Source organism: Ipomoea nil, unplaced genomic scaffold, assembly GCF_001879475.1.
Source record: "Ipomoea nil cultivar Tokyo-kokei standard unplaced genomic scaffold, Asagao_1.1 scaffold2144, whole genome shotgun sequence".
Taxonomy (NCBI): Eukaryota; Viridiplantae; Streptophyta; class Magnoliopsida; order Solanales; family Convolvulaceae; genus Ipomoea; species Ipomoea nil.
Genome location: NW_017618572.1, coordinates 1,929,544 through 1,951,200, shown reverse-complemented (window position 1 = coordinate 1,951,200; position 21,657 = coordinate 1,929,544). Strand labels below are relative to the sequence as shown.

Below are 21,657 nucleotides of genomic sequence, written 5' to 3'. Positions count from 1 at the left end.
GACCGGGTACACACCCAGAGACGCGTATCAGCGGATCCTGCAGAAGCAATCTTTGCTCGTTAGGAAGTTTCCTTAGTTAATTCAGACGGTAAAGCGGTTGCATCTGCCCTTACGTCAGCCCTACCTCTTTGACTCGGCTGAAACGCCAGCCTTACTTACCATGTATAAACCCCACATTTATGTATAAATATCCCCCGGGATCATCATGTAAGGGATCAGCATTTTTAGGGCAAAAACCCTAGAGAAATAAGACTACATTATTCTTTCTTTCATTGAGATATTGGTCCTTGTTTTCATCACCTCCAAAATAACAATTATCCGGTAGTGTTGGCCTGCTGGGCAGCCATCGAGGCGGTCAAAAACCAACATTGGCGCCGTCCGTGAGGATTGAAACTAAAGGTCCCGTTCCTAAGCTTTATCGATGGCAGGTACCAAACGCAGCAATCGTAATACCGGTCCCAACGCTAATGCCATGCCGGCTAACGGGCATGTGATAGTTATCGCGAACCCGCCAGAGCCGCCCACAGATAGCCGCGCATCCGTTGGTGACCTAAGGGAGCAGCTAAATTTCCACGCTTCTGGGGGGCAATCGGATGCACATACTGCGCGTACTATCGCGCCGACCCCTGAGCTGTCGAGGGGGAACCTGCCAGCACCTATCGCTCAGGCCCAGGCCAACATCGTGTAGTAGTTGGCGCAAACCTTTGAAGCATACGTGCGGGGGCAAGGACCGGAGCTCCCGGGCGAGATCCAGAGGCCCGCGCGATCGGTTCTTGCGGAGGCCCAGCAAGGAGTATCCAGGTATTCGGAACACTCGGGGATCAACCTGCCGGCTGATCAGGGAGCTAATCGCTCAGCGCACTCTAGGCTCTGACCCGTAACCCCGGTGCAGTCGGTCATGGAGCGCCTCGGTGGACGGGGCGAACAGCAACCGCCTGCCCGGTCAACCGATGAGCAACTGCGGGCAATCATTCAGAGGAGAGCGGCTGCCCGACAAAGGTGAGAAGCCGCAGAAAGCATGCGAGAGTCATCGGTGCAACCCGGCCAAAATAATCCAGAAATGGCCGGCCTATTCGCTGCTGTGCAGGAGCTGCGGCAGATAGTCGAAGGAAGATATCGACTGGTTGCAGATAGCCTCTTGACTGCCTCGCCCTTCTCGGCATAAGTGCAAGCTTATAGGGCACCGGCCGGATTTTTCAAGCTGCCCGATTATCCCACTTACGATGGCACGGGGGATCCGCACGACCATGTCATCAGTTTCCAGGCCAAGATACAGGTAACCGGGGCCGATGCTCCGATGATCTGTCGGGCTTTCTTCCTCAGGCTCCCCCCGGGATCCATCAACACTTTCGAGGAGTTAGCCACCGAGTTCCTAACACACTTCGCTGGGAGTATGAAGCCTAAGAGATCTATCTCGGATTTGGCCATGATACACCAGGACGAATGGGAGAGCCTACGCAAGTATATTGCGCGTTGGCAGAAAGAAGCGCAGGCGGTGGATGGCCTGGACGAACAGACAGCCCTGACGTTCTTCATCAAGTCCTTGAGAGCGTACGTGCACTATAGCCGGTTCTAGGACGAGAATCCCAAAACATACGCAGAGGCCATCAAGTGGTCCAATCAGCTGGCCAACACGGAGGAAGCGGTGAAACAGAATCGCACACAAGAAGTTTCCTTTAAAAGACCCCGGGCGGATAACCCTCATGAGGGGCGAGCGGCAGAGGAAGGCGTTACTCGTGTGAGAGCTCGTCGAATCATGGATCGACTATGAGCTTCCGGCCCTGGTCGATAGGACAGCCTGTCCACGAGGTTCGCACCCGGTTGCCTCCGCCTCCCCCTATTCGCCCAGGTGATAGGCCCTAAGTGGTCGGTGCAAGCCCCCCACCTTATTGCCGGTACCACCACACAAGCAATCATTCTACGGAGGATTGCGAGGGATTAAAGGAAGAAATTGAAGTGCTTATTAAGCTTGGCCGGCCATTGTCCTTCAACCTGTGGCCCAGGCCAGGCTCGGCCGGGTAGCAAGGGGTGACTGAGCAAAGCGGGGCGAAAACCGGCGACAAGGGTAATCAGCCAATGCGAGAGGAGAACGGAGATTGGAATCGGCAGCACAAGCCGGTGATAAACATGATAGTAGGTGGTCCCGAAGGAGGTGACTCTGCGAGAGCCCAGAAGGCACGCGCCCGGCAGCTATACGTGGGTGCGATAGCCTTCTAGGAGCCAGACGGTAAGAAGATGTGCAGAGAGCCGATTGTCTTTACGGACGACGACCTACCTAGAGGCCCTGCGCCGCATCGGGACGCCCTGGTTATCGCAATGGACATTCAGGGATCGGTCACCCGGCAGGTGCTGGTGGACATGGGTAGCAGTGTCAACGTGTTGTATTAGGAAGCCTTTCAGAAGTTGGGCTTGGCCTGGGAGCAGATGCGACCAATCAGGGCCCCCTTGGCCAGGTTCACAGGTGACGCGGTCGAGGCTAAAGGATGCGTCTCTTTGACCGTCGAGCTAGGCACTTGGCCTCAGGTGAGAAGATTGGAAATTGATTTCTTCGTCGTTGCTCTGGAGTGCGTACACAACGTTATCCTCGGTTGACTTGGGATAGAGGATATGGGAGCCTTGATCTCCATCGAGCATCTATGTATGAAGTTTCGCACACTGACTGGTGTCAGAGTGGTGCGGTGCGATTAGAAGACGGCTCGTAGTTGCTACCTGTAGGCCTGCTGAAAGGTTGGTTAGAGTTGTGATCGGGTGAACACTATTGACCACCAAGTATCTGGCCGACCAACAGAGCGCTAGACACCGACAGTCGAGCTGGAGGAAATCATCGTAGAGGTTAGGTAACCCAACAGAGTGGTCCGGATCGAGATTGGCCTGCCTACCTCTGTGAAACAGGCGGTCACGACAGTCTTAAAGGAATATATGGAACTATACGCATGGGGGCCTGAGGACATGCCAAGAGTCGATCGATCAATCATAACTCACAGGTTGGCAGTCGACCCCAGCCTCAAGCCCGTGGCTCAGAAGATGAGGCATCTGTCAAATGACCGCAGGGAATTTTTAAAGAAAGAAGTGGATGCACTGCTAGCCGCAGGGCACATTCGGGAAGTTAAATACCCCAGCTGGCTGACCAACGTGGTGTTGGTGCCCAAGCCGCCGGCGTGGAGAATGTGTGTCGACTACACCAACCTCAACAAGGCGTACGTGCCCAAAGGATCCGTTTCCTCTGCCCGGATCGACCAGTTAGTCGACGACACGGCTGGTTGCGCCCTGCTCAGCTTCATGGACTCTTTTCACAGGTGACGCGGTCTAGGATAAAGGATGCGTCTCTTTGACCGTCGAGCTGGGCACTTGGCCTCCGGTGAGAAGATTGGAAATGGATTTTGTCATCGTTGCTCTAGAGTGCGTACACAACATTATCCTCGGTCGACCTTGGATAGAGGATCTGGGAGCCTTGATCTCCATCGAGCATCTGTGTATGAAGTTTTGCACGCCGACTGGCATCGGAGTGGTGCGGTGCGATCAGAAGACAGCTCGTAGTTGCTACCTGCAGGCTTGCTGAAAGGTTGGTTAGAGTTGTGATCGGGTGAACACTATTGACCACCAAGTATCTGGCCGACCAACAGAGCGCTTGACACCGGCAATCGAGCTGGAGGAAATCATCCTAGAGGCTAGGTATCCTAACAGAGTGGTCCGGATCGGGATTGGCCTGCCGACCTCTGTGAAGCAGGCGGTCACGACAATCTTAAAGGAATATAGGGAACTATTCGCATGGGGTCCAGAGGACATGACGGGAGTCGATTGATCAATCATAACTCACAGGTTGGCGGTCGACCCAGCCTCAATCTTGTGGCTCAGAAGAGGGGACATCTGTCAAATGATCGCAAGGAATTTGTAAAGAAAGAAGTGGATGCACTGCTAGCCGCATGACACATTCGGGAAGTTAAATACCCCGACTGCCTGGCCAACATGGTGTTGGTGCCCAAGCCGCCGGCGTGGAGAATGTGTGTCGACTACACCGACCTCAACAAGGCGTGCCCAAAGGATCCGTTCCCTCTGCCCCGGATCAACCAGTTAGTCGACGACACGGCTGGTTGCGCCCTGCTCAGCTTTATGGACGCCTTTCGCGGGTATAATCAGATATTCATGCATGAATCGGACGAGGAAAAGACTGCCTTCATCACCCCAGACGGGGTGTATTGTTACAAGGTAATGCCTTTCGATCTAAAAAATGCTGGAGCCACCTACACTCGGATGGTGGCCTGCTTGTTCAAAGGGCTGATGGGTGGATCTACGGTCGCCTACGTGGATGACATGCTTGTCAAAAGCAAAGAAGAGATAGACCACGTGAAAGACTTGACGGACTGTTTTGAGATCATGTGGAAGTTTAACCTGAGGCTAAATCCCAAGAAGTGCGCGTTTGCGGTCCGCGGAGGAAAGTTTCTAGGATACATAGTCACCCGGCGAGGAATCGAACCGAACCCGGAGAAAGTGCGGGCCATCCTTGATATGCAACCACCCAGCAGTCTCAAAGAAATGCAGCGATTGACAGGACGGATGGCTGCCCTCAGCCGATTCTTGTCTAAGTCCGCCGATAGAGCCCTCCCCTTCTTCGAAGTCATGAAGAGGCAGGACGGGTTCCGGTGGACTGGAGAATGTCAGGCAGCCTTCGAGGACTTGAAGAAGTATCTCTTAGCTCTGCCCCTCCTGTCGAAACCCAAGGCGGGAGAAACATTGTTGTTATACCTAGCTGCCTCCTGTAAGGCGGTCGGAGCTGTGCTAGTGCGGGAAGAGGAAAAGGTTCAATTGCCAGTCTACTATATTGGGCGGACTCTGAAGGGTGCGGAGATGAATTATTCACCTCTTGAGAAAGTAGCGTTCGCCGTGGTTACAACGGTCAGGAAGTTGGTACCTTACTTTCAAGCTCATACAGTCCGGGTTCTGTTTGACTTGCCCCTGGCCAGCGTGCTGCGCAGTCCGGCCTCGTCTGGACGACTACTCAAGTGGGCGATGGAGCTCACCTAGTACGGGATCGAGTACGCCCCGCGACCATCTATCAAGGCTCAAACCTTAGCTGACTTCATAGTAGAATGCTCCGCCTACCCGGTCGAGGGCTCGTTGGTCGAAGGCCTAGAAGCAGCGGAATGGTGGGAAATACACATTGACGGTGTTGCCGGCTCCAAACACTGCGGGGGCGGGGTTATGATCACCACCCTAGAAGGATTCCGCCTATACTATGCCTTGAGGTATAATTTCCAGACTTCGAATAACGAGGCAGGGTACGAGGCGATCATCGAGGGGCTGCGTTTAGTCATCGCCCTCCATGACGCTTGGTTGCACATAAAGACGGATTCTCGCCTGGTGGTCAACCAGTTGAAGAACGAATGCGTGACCAGGGAGGAGAGGCTAGTACTCTATAAGGATGTGGCCGAGGGGTTGCTAGATAAATTGGAAGCCTATGAGATTACCCACATCCTGCGAGCGGAAAATACGGAGGCAGATATCCTATCTAAGTTGGCTTCGGGAAGTACGCTTTCACACCTGTCGATGGCTTGTCGCACCTAGGTCGTCGAACGGCCGAGCACCGAAGTGCTCTCGGTTTGCACTGTTGTCCGGGTGTCCACTTCCCCGCCTAGCCGCGAGAACTCCTCCGATTAGCCATGGTTTGCGGATATGGTCAGATACAAACAGAAAGCAGAGTTGCCCAGCAAAAAGGAAGATGCTGATCGCATTAGGAGGAGGGCTCCCTCCTATGAGTTGGTGGACGGGTTGCTCTATAAACGATCCTATGGGGGGCCACTGTTGCGTTGCCTACCTCCCGAAGAGGCTAAGACCGTGATGGCTGCCGCCCATCGAGGAATCTGCGCGGCCCACCAGGGGGCCAACACTTTGGCCAGAAAGCTCATTGTTCAGGGCTACTACTGGCCAAACATGGTAAAAGACTGCGTCGAAGAAGTACTAAGATGCTCCGTGTGCCAAATATTCGCTAGAAAGGACACCCGACGAGCGACCTTCTATACACCGATAACCACCGTGATCCCATTCGCCAAATGGGGCATCGACCTGCCCGGGCCACTCCCCCAGGCGCCCGGGCGAGTGCGCTTCTGTATTGCGGCCGTAGACTACTTCACTAAATGGGCAGAGGCAGAGCCCTTGGCGACTATCACCAAGTATCAGTGCCACCGTTTTGTTTGGAAAAACATCATATGCAGATTCGGGCTACCCGAGCAGCTGGTAATGGACAACAGACGGCAGTTTGATTACCGAGCCTTCGCGGCCTTCTGCGTGCAAAATGGTATACGGCACATTAAGGTTTCCATAGCCTAACCCCAGGCCAACGGACTAATCGAGAACCTGAACCACACCCTCCTGGACGGGTTGCGAAAGAAGCTAGAAGAGTTGGGCGGCACATGGGTCGAACAGTTGGAAAAGGTCTTATGGGCTTACTGAACAACTCCGCAGAGGGCTACGGCTGAAAACCCCTTTGCCTTGGCATACGGGTTTGAGGCGAAGTTCCCGACGGGACTCTTAGTGCCTAGCAGGTGAGTCCTGCTATACAATGATGAAGGCAACGAGGAAACCTTGTGGATTGAGAAGAATCTCTTGGAAGAAAGGCGAGATGTTCAAATTATTTCGGCAACGGGGTTATCTTTGGCTTTGGTCACCTACTCTCTACGAGGATGGCTGATACCGCCTGCTCAGGCGAAAGCGGCCATGCTGCGAAGATGATTACCTCCTCTCTACCAGGACGGCTGATACCGCCTGCTCAGGCGAAGGCGGCCATGCCGCGAGGATGATCACCTCCTCTCTACGAGGACAACTGATACTGCCTGCTCAGGAGAAGGCGGCCATGCCGCGAGGATGATCACTTCCTCTCTGCGAGGACAGCTGATATCGCCTGCTCAAGCGAAGGCGGCAATGCCACGAGAATGATCACCTCCTATCTGCGAGGACGGCTGATACCGCCTGCTCAGGCGAAGGCGGCCATGCCGCGAGGATGATCACCTCCTCTCTACGAGGACGGCTGATACCGCCTGCTCAGGCGAAGGCGGTCATGCCGCGAGGATACCTCCCCTCTACGAGAACGGCTGATACCACCTGCTCAGGCGAAGGCGGCCATGCCGCAAGGATGATCACCTCCTCTCTACGAGGACGTCTAATACCGCCTGCTCAGGCGAAGGCGGCCATGCCGCGAGGATGATCACCTCCTCTCTACGAGGACGGCTGATACCGCCTGCTCAGGCGAAGGCGGTCATGCCGCGAGGATACCTCCCCTCTACGAGAACGGCTGATACCACCTGCTCAGGCGAAGGCGGCCATGCCGCAAGGATGATCACCTCCTCTCTACGAGGACGTCTAATACCGCCTGCTCAGGCGAAGGCGGCCATGCCGCGAGGATGATCACCTCCTCTCCACGAGGACGACTGATACCGCCTGCTCAGGAGAAGGCGGCCATGCCGTGAGGATGATCACTTCCTCTCTGCGAGGACAACTGATATCGCCTGCTCAAACGAAGGCGGCAATGCCACGAGAATGATCACCTCCTATCTGCGAGGACGGCTGATACCGCCTGCTCAGGCGAAGGCGGCCATGCCGCGAGGATGATCACCTCCTCTCTACGAGGACGGCTGATACCGCCTGCTCAGGCGAAGGCGGTCATGCCGCGAGGATACCTCCCCTCTACGAGAACGGCTGATACCGCCTGCTCAGGCGAAGGCGGCCATGCCGCAGGGATGATCACCTCCTCTCTACGAGGACGTCTAATACCGCCTGCTCAGGCGAAGGCGGCCATGCCGCGAGGATGATCACCTCCTCTCTACGAGGACGGCTGATACCGCCTGCTCAGGCGAAGGCGGTCATGTCACAAGCGAGCTCTGGAATGTTCCTCGAGGGCTCATAGGCAACTAGCCTCGTCCAGTGAGGGATTTAGTGAGTGTTGAAGTTCCTCGGGGACTCGTAGGCAACCAACCTCGTCCGCTGAGGGACTTGGCCTTCTGGAATGTTCGTCAGGGGCTAGTAGACAGCCAGCCTCGCCCATTGAGGAACTTAGCGAGTCTTGATGTTCCTCGGGGACTCATAGGCAGCCAACCTCGTCCGCTGAGAGACTCGGCCTTCTGCAATGTTTTTCGGGGGCTCGTAGGCAGCCAACCTCGCCCACTGAGGGACTTAGCGAGTGTTGAAGTTCCTCGGGGACTCGTAGGCACCAGGCCTTATCCACTGAGGGACTCGAGCTTCTGGAATGTTCCTTGGGGGCTCGTAGGCAGCCAGCCTCGCCCACTGAGGGACTTAGTGAGTGTTGAAGTTCCTTGACTCGTAGGCAGCCAGCCTCGTCCGCTGAGGGACTCGGCCTTTTGGAATATTCCTCGAGGGCTCGTAGGCAGTCAGCCTCGCCCACTAAGGGACTTAGCGAGTGTTGAAGTTCCTCGGGGCTCGTAGGCAGCCAGCCTAGTCCGTTGAGGGGCTCGGCCTTCTGGAATGTTCCTCGAGGGCTCTTAGGCAGCCAGCCTCGCCCTCTAAGGGACATAGCGAGTTTTGAAGTTCCTCGGGGGCTCGTAGGCAGTCAGCCTCGTCCACTAAGGGACTCGGCCTTCTGGAATGTTCCTCGGGGGCTCATAGGCAATTAGCCCCGCCCAGTGAGGGATTTAACGAATTCTTGGATGATCGAACGGGGGGTTGGCATGCGGTCAGCCTCGCCCCTCGAAGGATGTGGGAACTTTAGAGCCCGTCCTCGCAACGCGGGCGGACAGCCGTACTCAAAAAATAAACAGGCTGGAAGGAAAAGAAAGCAATTGATAAACAAAAGCCCGTCGGGCAAGTTTCGCATTCAAAAACCCCGAAGGGCAGATTACATTCAAAAAGGGGCGAAAAGGGAGAGAAAATGGACGAGTAGTCTACTCTAAGTTCACCCTTGCCCAGCTGAAGCGTTCTCTTGGCAGGCTTGAACTTCGGTTTGGGGATGTTGCGAAGGCATGTAGGCGCTCTCTCGATCGTAATAAGGATCACAACGCAGTTTTGTTCAAGCTTAAATTTGCTCCGTTGATATACCGAAAAGTTTCTGGAAATCGAAATCCTTCCCGGACAGGTACTATATCGGCGGAGAGGATGTTGACTTTTTATGGGTTCGCACAACTGATTTTTCAAAAGCGAAGTTTGTTGGATATTCACCATCCCTTTGATGGTTAATTAAAGAGGGGTTGTCGGAGCCCGATATACTCTCCAATTTACCATATTATGATGTAGAAACGACGGATCTTTTTCTCCTTCTAGGAAGATGAGAAGAATTTTTTTCTTTCTTTTGAATTTGCACTTGCTCCACTGGTGAAGTGCCCGCCAAATTCCACACTAGCACAAGGGATCCGTTTTTTTTTTTAGCTTAACTCCCTCGTGTGTACTCGAAAAATCAGCCGTTCTGCCGTTGATCCCTTTTGGTGGTTTGCATTCTTGACACAACAGTGGCAGTACCCAGCCCGGGGAAACTTGGCGTACCTGTGTAAGCTAGAAAAGCTGCTGAAATAGGGGCAGGGTAGCCTCCACCCTAAGGCGATGACAGTAGGAGAGGAAGGCGGCCGGCGAAGCAGCAAGAATTGCGCATCAGCCGACCGGGCATTATCCCGTAGGGGTGGAGAAGAGAAAGTGAAATGACGGGATAAGACCGAGAAGCACGAAGGGAAAAGGCAAGGAGGAAGCATAGTATTTATAAGGTTGGACGGGCAATGAGATCGTGACGCGTGTTTCAGATTGGATGGACGGAGGTCGCTGATGTTACATATGAGATGACGATTACGAAGAGACACGTTTTGAAAACGTAACCGGCGGAATTAGCGGAAAGAGTCATGATTAAGTCTATCACGACTGTACCGCTCCGTAGAACCAGTCGGGAACAGCGGAATCAGCCCGGAACCCGCTCGAGTTGCTGACGAATCAGGGCGAACCAAGAAGCCAAGCAGCCAGGGTGCTTGGGGAATTTGTGTTCCTTTCTCTTTCTTTACTTTTTCAGGTTAACATTCAGCTAAAACCTAAAAAAGTGAGGGACTGGTGATAGACACCCCAAATCGGCCGCCAGGACGGGAGGCCAGGCTAGGCAGCCGGATCTACAGGCGATGCATTACTCGATGGGAGGAAGATCCCTGGAGACCTCCCGGACATGATACAGGACGCCCCAAAGTGGCAGCGACTCACGTCCTAGCAGCGAGCCCGCCAGTCGGCGCGTCCTCGGGCGGACTCTCAGAAGTGATGCGATCGGCGACCAGTTACGGTCGTCGGTGTGTCCCTGGCTGAACACCCCCACAGGGTTCAGTTGGGCGACCAGGCCACACGGGCGGTGCGTTCTTGATCGCGTGCCTTTCCGGGACCCAGCCGAGCGACCAGGCTTTTCGAATAGGGTGGCATTGACTAGGGGCAGGCACCCAGGAAGGCGCTCCCAGAGCGGGTATCAGCGGATCCTGCGGAAGCAATCTTTGCTCGTTAGGCAGTTTCCTTAGTTAATTCAAACGGTAAAGGGAGTTAGTTAGCGGTTGCATCAGCCCTAAAATCAGCCCTACCTCTTTGACTTGGCTGAAACGTCAGCTTTACTTACCATGTATAAACCCCACATATATGTATAAATATCCCCCTAGGATCATCATGTAAGGGATCAGCATTTTTAAGGCAAAAACCCTAGAGAAATAAGACTACATTATTATCTCTCATTGAGATCTTGGTACTTGTTTTTATCACCTCCAAAAATAACAATTACCTGGTAGTGTTGGCCTGCCGGGCAGCCATCGAGGCTGTGAAAAACCAACAGTCATATTAGTATACTAATAATTGTTATTCGAACAAATTGCACTTTTGGTCCTGTGAGTATTAGGGTACTGACAATTTGAGTACGTGACTTTCAAAACTCCCAATTTAGACCTTTAACTATGCAAAAATTGGCAGATTTGGTCCTCCGGGCCAAATTGCCGGCCAATTTTGGCCGGAAAAACATAAATTGGTTCGAATTTATTTGTGTTGAGGGCAAAATCGTCATTTCACGATTGGCTCCCTAGCACGACGATGATCTTGATTATCTTCTCCGGCGGGGAGGAGGTTGAGATCCAAATTCAAACCTTTCCCATTATTTTCTTCCTTTTGGAGTACCCTTTTCTCGAAGCTGGAAGAGCTCGGGCTCAACTGCGAGGCGGCGGTGGAGTTACGGTGGCGTCTCATGTGGCCGCCCAACGCCTGGCCGGACGAGAATTCGGCGCCGCAGTAGGAGCACTCGTGAATCCTGGGGGAGGACTTGGCGGAATCGTAGAAATGGAGGGAAGAGAAAGGGGGAGAGATTTTAGGGGTCTTGTTGAACGGATAAGGATTAATGTCTTCTTCATCGTACAAGGACAGCGGCCTCTTCACGGCGGCGGTTTCCACCGTCGTCAACGGTGGCTTCTCCTTGGTGTGGCTGGTCCGGTGGCCGCCCAGCGCTTGAAACGTCGGAAACGTGCGGCCACACGTTTTACATTCGTAGACATACATCCCCACTTTCACCCCTCCCCCGCCGCCCACGGTGGTCGTCTCTATATATTTCTTGCTGCAGAATTTGCTCCCGCCGCCGCTCTCCTCCTCCTTGTACAGCGGCGACTTGGGGATGGCAGGAGGATGACGCGAGACTCCTCCGCCTTGGGAGAGGAGCATAAGGCAGCGAGCCATGTCCTCGTCCTCCGGCGTAGGCGCGGCGGGAATTGGTTCAGGGGTGGCGGAAGAATGCGGTGGTGTCATGTCCGTGATCATGGTGAAAGAGAAGGGAGTGAAATGACGGTTTTGCCATCAACACAAATAAATTCGAACCAATTTATGTTTTTCCAGCCAAAATTGGCCCGCAATTTGGCCCGGAGGACCAAATCTGCCAATTTTTGCATAGTTAAAGGTCTAAATTGGGAGTTTTGAAAGTCACGTACTCAAATTGTCAGTACCCTAATACTCACAGGACCAAAAGTGCAATTTGTTCTTGTTATTCTAATTAAGCTAATAATTATTTATAGAGCAAATACCAATTTTGGTCCCACGAGTATTAGTAAAATGACGGTTTTGGTCCACATGTTTAATTCCTACCAATTTTCATCCACGGCTATTATTTTAGTACTAATTTTCATCCACGACTATTATTTTAGTACCAAAATTCATCATGTCGGTCACCTTTCCATTTAAGACATGCCGAAATCGAAATTTTTTACGGACATTTTCGTCATTTTCAACTTAAGGTTCCAATTTAAGCATGAATAAATGGATTTAAGCTCTAAGATTGAACCAAATTCGCAGTTCTCCTCCTCATCTTACTTTAATTTGAGGAGGAGAACTACGAATTGGGATATATCTTAGGGCTTAAATTCCTCTATTCATGCTCAAATTGGGATCTTAAAAGGATAAGAATACCCTTAATAATTTCATTTTCAGCATATCTTTAACAAAGAAGTGACCGACGTGATGAATTTTTACACTAAAACAATAGTCGTGGATGAAAATCGGTACTAAAACAATAGTCGTGGATGAAAATTGGTAGGAATTAAACATATGGACTAAAACTGTCATTTTGCTAATACTCGTGGGACAAAAAATGGTATTTGCTCTTATTTATATTACTATACAATTATTACTATTACTATTTTTCAAAATTAGGTAATTAATTGAATAAATTTTAGTAAAATTAAGGAATTATTATTTTTTTAATTAAGGAATAAGCAAATAATAATCAGATTAGTACACTAATAATTATTATTTTAATTATGCTAATAATTATTCATATTATTATATATTTATTAGGTTGTTTTTGTATATGGTAATTAAGTCAATAATTAGACAAATTACTATACATATATTATTCATTAGTAATATTATTGTTCAAGTATAATAAAAACCCTAATTTTAATTGGTAATATAATAAAAATCATAATTGTGACCCGCCGTCTTAATAGGTAATATAATAAATACCATAATCGTAACCTACTTTTAATTGGTAATATAATTCTATATACAAAATCACATATATAGAAAGCTAAAGAATTAATATTGAACCATGCCCTGCCATCTCCTGCGACAATCCAGTCTGGCAAAAAAATTAAAAATAAAATAATATAAAAAAAGATTGATACCATTAACTAATAAATTTAAAAACTAAAAAGATCCATACAATTAATAGTATTACTATTTTCCCACTTTATATATATATATATATATATATATATATATATATATATATATATATATATATATATATATATAACGAAAAAAGAAATGAATATATTCATATTTCACTGAAAATACAATCAGCAATTATATTATTATAATTATATTAATTATATTAATTATTTATTAAGGAAAAGGGAAACGAATATATTAATATTTCACTAGAAATATAATCTGGAATTATATTTTTTTAAAAAATTATATTACTTATTAATTATATAGAAATGAATATTAATTTTTTATGAATGAAAAAGGAAATGAATATTACACATAAAAATCTGTTATTAATATTTTGTTACTAATTGGCACAGAAATCAGACCAAATGAAAAAGGAAATTAATATTAAAAATTGACTCGAATTAAATAAAAAAAAAAAGAATCTGTGCTTAATAAGTAAATAACTAATTGGTCAGACTGAAAATTAGGTTAAAGGTAAAAGGAAATAATTATTAAGCACGTGCCAGATTGTTTTTACGATTGAAAATGAATATTACAAATGTACCAGATTGTTTTTATGACTAGAAATGAATATTAATTCTTTTTATGAAGAAATAGGAATGGAAATAAATATTAATTCTTTTTATTAAGGAAAAGGAAAATGAATATATTCATATTTCACTCGAAATATAATCGGCAATTATATTTTTCTAAAAGAAAAAGGATATGAGTATAGTAATATTTCTTTAGAAAGATAATCGTCAGTTATATTTTCATAATTATATTACTTTTTAATTATATGGAAATGAATATTACTTTCTTTTATGAACGAAAAAGGAAATGAATTTTACACACACGAATTTATTATTAATATTTTGTTACTAATTGGCACAGGAGTCATGCCAAATGAAAAAGGAATTTAATATTAAAAATTCATTGGAAATATAACACAGCTTTCCCTACGAAAAAATTAGTAACCACCAAATGAAATATTCGGAAAAATTATGAAGCAAAAAGAAATGAAAGTGAATATTAACTCTTTCTATAAATGAAAAAGGATACCATATTTCATTTAAAATATAATCGGCAATTATATTATTATAATTATTATAATTATATTAATTATTTATGAAGGAAAAACGAAATGAATATATTAATATATCAGTGGAAATATAATTAGTAATTATATTCTTATAATTGTATTACTATTTAATTATGTGGAAATGAATATTAATTCTTCTTATGAATGAGTAAGGAAATGAATATTACACACAGAAATATGTTATTAATAATCTGTTAATAATCGGCACGGAAATCAGGCCAATTAATCGACAATTATTAGGAAAAGAGGAATAGAAATCAATATTAATTATTTTTATGAAGGAAAAAAGAAATGAATATATTCAAAAGGAAATGAAATATTAGGAAAAACGAAATGAATATTTTAATATTTTACTGGAAATATAACACAGCTTTTCCTACGAAAAAATTAGTAACCACCAAATGTAATATTAGGAAAAAAATTTTGAAGGAAAAAAAGAGTGTAAATCAATATTAATTATTTTTACAAAGGAAAAAAGGACATGAATATATTCAAAAAGAAATAAAATATTAGGAAAAACAAAATAAATATATTACTATTTCACTAAAAATATAACACCGCTTTTCATACGAAAAAATTAGTAACCACCAAATGAAATATTAGGAAAAAATTATGAAGGATAAACGAATGAAAATCAATACTAATTTTTTTATGATGGAAAAGAGGAAATGAATATATTTTAAAGAAAATGAAATATTAGAAAAAACGAAATGAATATAATAATATTTCACTGGAAATATAACATAGCTTTCCCTACGAAAAAAATTTGTAACCACGAAATGAAATATTAGAAAAAAATTATGAAGGAAAAAAGAATGGAAATCAATATTAATTCTTTTTATGAAGGAAAAAGGAAATGAATATATTAATATTGCACTGGAAATCCAACACAGCTTTTCCTACAAAAAAATTAATAACCAACAAATAAAATATTAAAAAAAATTATGAAGGAAAAAGGAATAGCAATCTATATCTATCTATATTATAATTAAAAACAAAATTCTATTTACTTGATTTCCCGCCCAAACAATAGTAAATAGTAAAGGTAAATTAAAAAATAAATGGAAAAAAAATGGAACATAAATATTTCACAATAATATTCTACATCATCAATTAAAAAGGGAATGGAAATTAAGTAAATTGAAAAAACAAAAGAATACTAATAATTGACTCAAAATTAAAAATGGAAAAAGGAACATAAATTACGTTAATTGAAAAATGAAATGAATATTAATAATTGATTGAAAAAAAAAAGATTGATAATTGACTAAAATGTAAAAGGAAATCGTCAGATCATTGTATTTTAATTTTTCACAATAATATTACATAGAATAATACATCAAATCGCAATTATGTCATCAATCTTTCACAATTACAAACAATGGAATGAAAATTAAAAATGGAACGGAAATATTTCAATAATAATATTCTACCTCATCAATAGTAGAGACATATTTTAAACAATAGTAAAGTTAAATTAAAAATGCAACGACACTTAAAAATGGAACAGAAATATTTCAATAATAATATTCTACATCATCAATAAAATATGGAACAAAAATTAGATAAAAATATTATTGCATCTGATATTATAATTGGCTAATTAACTAATTGACTGAAAATTTAAAAAAATGGCTGAAAATGAATATGATATTACTAATTGACTGAAAATATAAAAAGAAATTAATATTAATAGTTGACTGCAAATAAAAATGATCCATAATTGACTAATATGAAAAAAAATTGTTACATCATTGCATTTTAATTAAAAATGGAACAGAAACTTAAATTGGATGGGAATATTTCAATAATAATATTCTACATCATAAATAGTATATGCATATTTTAAACAATAGTAAAGGTAAATTAAAAATTGAACGAAAATATTTGAATAATAATATTATACACCTATCAATTAAAAATGGAACAAAAATTAGGTAAAAATATCACTGCATATGATATTATAATTGACTAAAAAAAAAGAATAATTGTCTGAAAATAAATCTGCTATACCTTTTTTTTTTTTTGAATGCTACTAGCTCTATTACATTGTAGTATCTGTTCATATACTTTCTCAACCTATTGAAACACAAAGAGCTAATAACGCCTCCATTCAGGCTTGAACTCACAACCTTCCTAATGGAAGTCCAACCCGGGTACCATTGGACCACATAGCTATAACTAATTGACTTAAAACATAAAAGGATTATTGACTAATATTTTACCATTATATATATTTCACCAGAGTCACCCATCCTGATGGACTCAAGGTGTTAGCTCTAGGCGATGATGGACGAGATTGTGTTGCTACTACCAATGTCGTCTACAAAGAGGTTTCAATAATGTGTAAATACAATCGTTGATATTATGTTTTTTTTTTTAAATGACAAAAAAATATATCTTCCATATAAATGAATTAAGATAGCAATTCATTCATATAACTGAGTTGCTAGAGAACGAGCACATTTGCCTAATTTATAAAAAATACTAAACAATGCTAAATAAAATCTCCAAAGTTACAGCATCACATGCATACATCTACACATTAGCTATTAATTTGAGTAATTATTTGCTCAAATTCAAGCAATGATAACATCAAAACACACAAATGATCCAAACCACATTTTCAATTGCATTACATAATACAGAGTATTTTATGTTCTAATTTAAATAATTATATATGGATCTAAATATTTATAATATATTACAACAAATCCATTCCGTGCATCGCACGGGTGGAAATACTAATTATTTTAAAAATGTCTTCCAACTATACATCTAGGAAGGCATTTTCCTCTAGTGTTGTACCATTCTCATTCTCATAGAGTGTGTTGTACCCCACCTATTCTCATAGAGCATATTTTATGACCTTGGGTTCTTTTGGAAGGTACCGATATTCTGTTGGCCATTTGTAGTAGATCTATTTTAATTTACCGATTTTTTTATTTTTTATTTTTTATATATTCAAAAGATGTTTACTACTTCTTTTGGCTTCTTTGGTTATTAGACTGTGTTTTCTTACCTTGCTTGGGGGCATAAGTAGTACTTGTTGGGTAATATGGTTGAAAAATCCCAAAATAATAATTCTACAGAAAAATTATTATTGTATGGGAAAACAGAAAAACTGGGAAAGAAAAGAGGTGGGAAAACTGGGTAAAGGTTAGCACGAGTTCGAACACAAAGTTCTTTTCCTTAAAACCTTATTTGCTACCTCCCACAAATGCTAGGAGCGTTGTAGCCTAGGTTTCCCAGGATAAAACGTGCTACGATTCTTTGTTTAAGCACCTAAACAAAGAACCCGGCAAACAAAGCAAGGCTGGAACACAGATTGGCTAAAGAAGAGAGTAGAAGCAGAGTTTTGAGAGGATAAAGCTACTGGAATTCCTTTGTTTCTCTACTGTGTAAAAAAGCTACTGCCCTACCTCTCTTTATATAGGGCTGTTGGAAGGGATATCATTCAACAACGCCATTGAATTGGTATTAAAACCAATTGTGTATAACACCTGTAACAACCACCAACTAAGTAAGATTAAACTCAGATTTAAAATTGGAATTAAAACAGTATTAACTCCGTAACAGATGAGTTTAATCTGTACAACAGGCTGAACTTTCGGGTTTCAGACCGTTGGGGTGTAGGTTCACACGAGAGCACAAGGACCAGCAACACTAGAGTACATCTCTCGTGCGTGCTGTGGTGCAACCCGAGAGTGCACCTATCATGATCACTGATGCACAAGAGTTGTGCCCTATTCTCGGTTTCGGTCGAGCTGTGGTGCAACCCGAGAGTGCACCTCTCGTGATCACTGATGCACGAGAGTTGTGCCCTACTCTCGGTTTCGGTCGAACTCGGCCGAACCAAGTGACTTATCAGTTGGAAAATGATACCGAAGTTTGGCATAACTTAGCCCGCAAGGCCAGCCAATTTCCAGACGACATTCGTGCCCGCAGGTGCCGGCGCACACGAGCTCGGGCTTGAACAAAGCCTTTTCGATCTCGTCTATAGTTGGAATTTGATGGGGATGAGGAGTTTAACATGGATATCGGAGACGATAATGAGGATAATGTTGGGATGGATTTTTGCCCGGACGAGTATGTGTTTTCGACGAACTTCGATTCTTTGATGAACGAGGATGTGTTCTTCGCTGCTGCCCAAAACAACCAACAATCTAATCATCACGACATTACCCCCCTGCCCTCAACTTCTAATAATAATAATAATCAGCCTCTGAATCCTTTCCAACACATGAACTTCCCCTTCAGTACTGCAGGATGAGTTGATGATGATGATGATGATTTTCTACCATGATTTGGATCCTCACCTACCCAAGGAGGGTGGAGCCGCGGCGGCCGGAGATAAGAAGAAGAAGAGAGTGAAGAAGTCATCGGAGATGTACTAGATCTACATCAACAAGGTGCTGAAGCAAGTCCATCCCGGATCTCTAGCAAGGTCATGGACATCATGAACAACTTCATCAACGATATCTTCTAGAAGCTCACCCAAGAGGCAACTCGCTTGGCCCGCTACAATAAGAAGTCGACCATCACTTCCCGCGAGATTCAGACCGGCCTGAGATTGGTTCTTCTTGGCGAATTGGTAAAGAACGTTGTCTCTCTAAAAGCACTAAAGCAGTCACCATATTTACAAGCTCTTATATGAAATTATTTAAATCTATGTTTCCTTTTCATATAATCTGAATTTGGGTTAATAGATGTAAAGTAACTTGAATTTGAGTTTAATTTCCGATTATACAATACTATTATCTACCTTCAACTAACAGTGAATCGATTAACATTCTCAAAAAAGAAAAAAAAATCTTGAATGTCTAGGATAAAATAAAAACAAAAACTTAAATTCAAAAAATATATATAATGCTTTAGAATATAATTAAGGATTTAATGAATCGTGAGCCGCGGAGAGACTTCTTTTGCAACAATACTGTCTAGAAAATAAATTTAAAATAAAATAAAATAAAATCATACAATTAATTAATAAATTCAAAAAATAAAATAAAAAGATTCATACAATTAATTAATTGTAATTACAACAATGATTATTCTAATTAAGAAATTAAAGAATTAAGGAATTAATTGTAATAATGGTTCAGACTTCATATTAATATACTAATAATTATTATTCTAATTATGCTAATAATTATACATTATATTATACAAATATTACTATTTTCCAAAATTAAGGAATTAATTATATATATTTTAGTATAATTAAGGAATTCTTACTTTGCTAAAATTAAGGAATTAATTGTATTAAAGCTAATAATGGTCATTGATAGATACTCCAAATCAGCCGCCTGGACGGGAGGCCAGACTAGGCAGCCGGATCTACAGGTGATGCGTTACTTGATGGGAGGAAGATCCCCGGAGACCTCCCGGACACGGTACAGGACGCCCCAAAGTGGCAGCGACTCACCTCCTAGCAGCCAGCCTGCCAGCCAGCGCGTCCCTGGCTGAACACCCCCACAAGGTTCGGTTGGGCGACCAGGCCACACGGGTGGTGCGTCCTCGACCGCGTTCCTTTCCGGGACCCAACCGGGCGACCAGTCTTTGCGGATAGGGTGCCATTGACTAGGGGCAGGCACCCCGGAAGGCGCCCCCGCGCAGTCGGGACCATTCCTGACCGGGTGCACACCTTGAAACGCATATCAGTGGATCCAGCAGAAGCAATCTTTGCTCGTTAGGCAGTTTCCTTAGTTAATTCAGACAGTAATGGAAGTTAGTTAGTGGTTGCATCAGCCCTTACGTCAGCCCTACCTCTTTGGCTCGGCTGAAACGCCAGCCTTACTTACCATGTATAAACCCCACATCTATGTATAAATATCCCCTGGATCATCATGTAAGGGATCGGCATTTTTAGGGCAAAAACTCTAGAGAAATAAGACTACATTATTCTCTCTCTCATTGAGATATTGGTCCTTGTTTTCGTCACCTCTAAAAATAACAATTATCCGGTAGTGTTGGCCTGCAGGGCAGCCATCAAGGCTGTGAAAAACCAACAATCATATTAGTGTACTAATAATTGTTATTCTAATTACGCTAATAATTATTTATAGAGCAAATACCAATTTTGGTCCCACGAGTATTAGTAAAATGACGGTTTTGGTTCACATGTTTAATTCCTACCAATTTTCATCCACGACTATTATTTTAGTACCAATTTTCATCCACAACTATTATTTTAGTACCAAAACTCATCATGTTGGTCACCCTTCCATTTATGACGTGCCGAAATTGAAAAATTTTAAGGACATTTTCGTCCTTTTCAACTTAAGATTCCAATTTGAGCATGAATAAATGGATTTAAGCTCTAAGATCGATACTAATTCGCAGTTCTCCTCCTCATCTTACTTTAATTTGAGGAGGAGAACTACGAATTGGGATAGATCTTAGGCCTTAAATCCCTTTATTCATGCTCAAATTGGGATCTTAATTTGAAAAGGACAAAAATACCCTTAATAAGTTCATATTTCAGCATATCTTAAACAAAGGAGTGTCTGACGTGATGAATTTTGACACTAACATAATAGTCGTGGATGAAAATCGGTACTAAAACAATAGTCGTGGATGAAAATTGGTAGGAATTAAACATATAGACTAAATTGTCATTTTGCTAATACTCGTGGGACAAAAATTGGTATTTGCTATTATTTATATTACTATACAATTATTATTATTACTATTTTTTAAAATTAGGTAATTAATTGAATAAATTTTAGTAAAATTAAGGAATTATTATTTTGTTAATTAAGGAATAAGCTAATAATGATCAGATTAGTACACTAATAATTATTATTTTAATTATGCTAATAATTATTCATATTATTATACACTAGTATTTGCTCCCGTGCGATGCACGGAATGGATTTTTTAAAATATTTTAAGAATATTTGGATTGATATATAATTATATAAAATATTATATCGAATATTATATAATGCAATTGATGAATTGAGTTGGACCGATTGTATTTTCTAATGTTATCATTACTTGAATTCGATTAAATAATTGCCCAAAATTAATAGTCAATGTGTAGATGTACGCATGCTGAAACTTTTGATATTTTAAATATCAGTATTCAGTGAATTATATATGGGGATCATATTTAATTTTGAGTGAATTATTAATATTCATTACCTTTTTCAATTGGTCTAATTTGTTTTCCATCTTTAAGCAAAATCTTCCTTACACATTCTATACATAATTTTACATCATTATATATGCATATTGTAATGAGGTCCCATAATTTTGAATAAAGATGTGCTACAAAATCAGTCATAATTAATTTCTTTTGAATCATTCATATGTATTGCAAGAACATTTCCATCTTTAGTTACACAATTTTCCTTATAAATTGTGGAAACTAAACGATTCTATTCAATTTTCCATTTGCAAATATATATCTT

At 43.0% G+C, this 21,657-nt stretch overlaps 1 protein-coding gene across 1 annotated transcript; it reads right to left on the bottom strand.

Moving 5' to 3' along the window:
- Positions 1-11,004: 11,004 nt before the first annotated feature.
- LOC109148614 (zinc finger protein ZAT5-like) lies at positions 11,005-11,736 on the bottom strand. The gene has a single exon (XM_019296347.1). The coding sequence runs from the start codon at positions 11,734-11,736 to the stop codon at positions 11,005-11,007; it is 732 nt and encodes a 243-aa protein (XP_019151892.1).
- Positions 11,737-21,657: the final 9,921 nt, after the last annotated feature.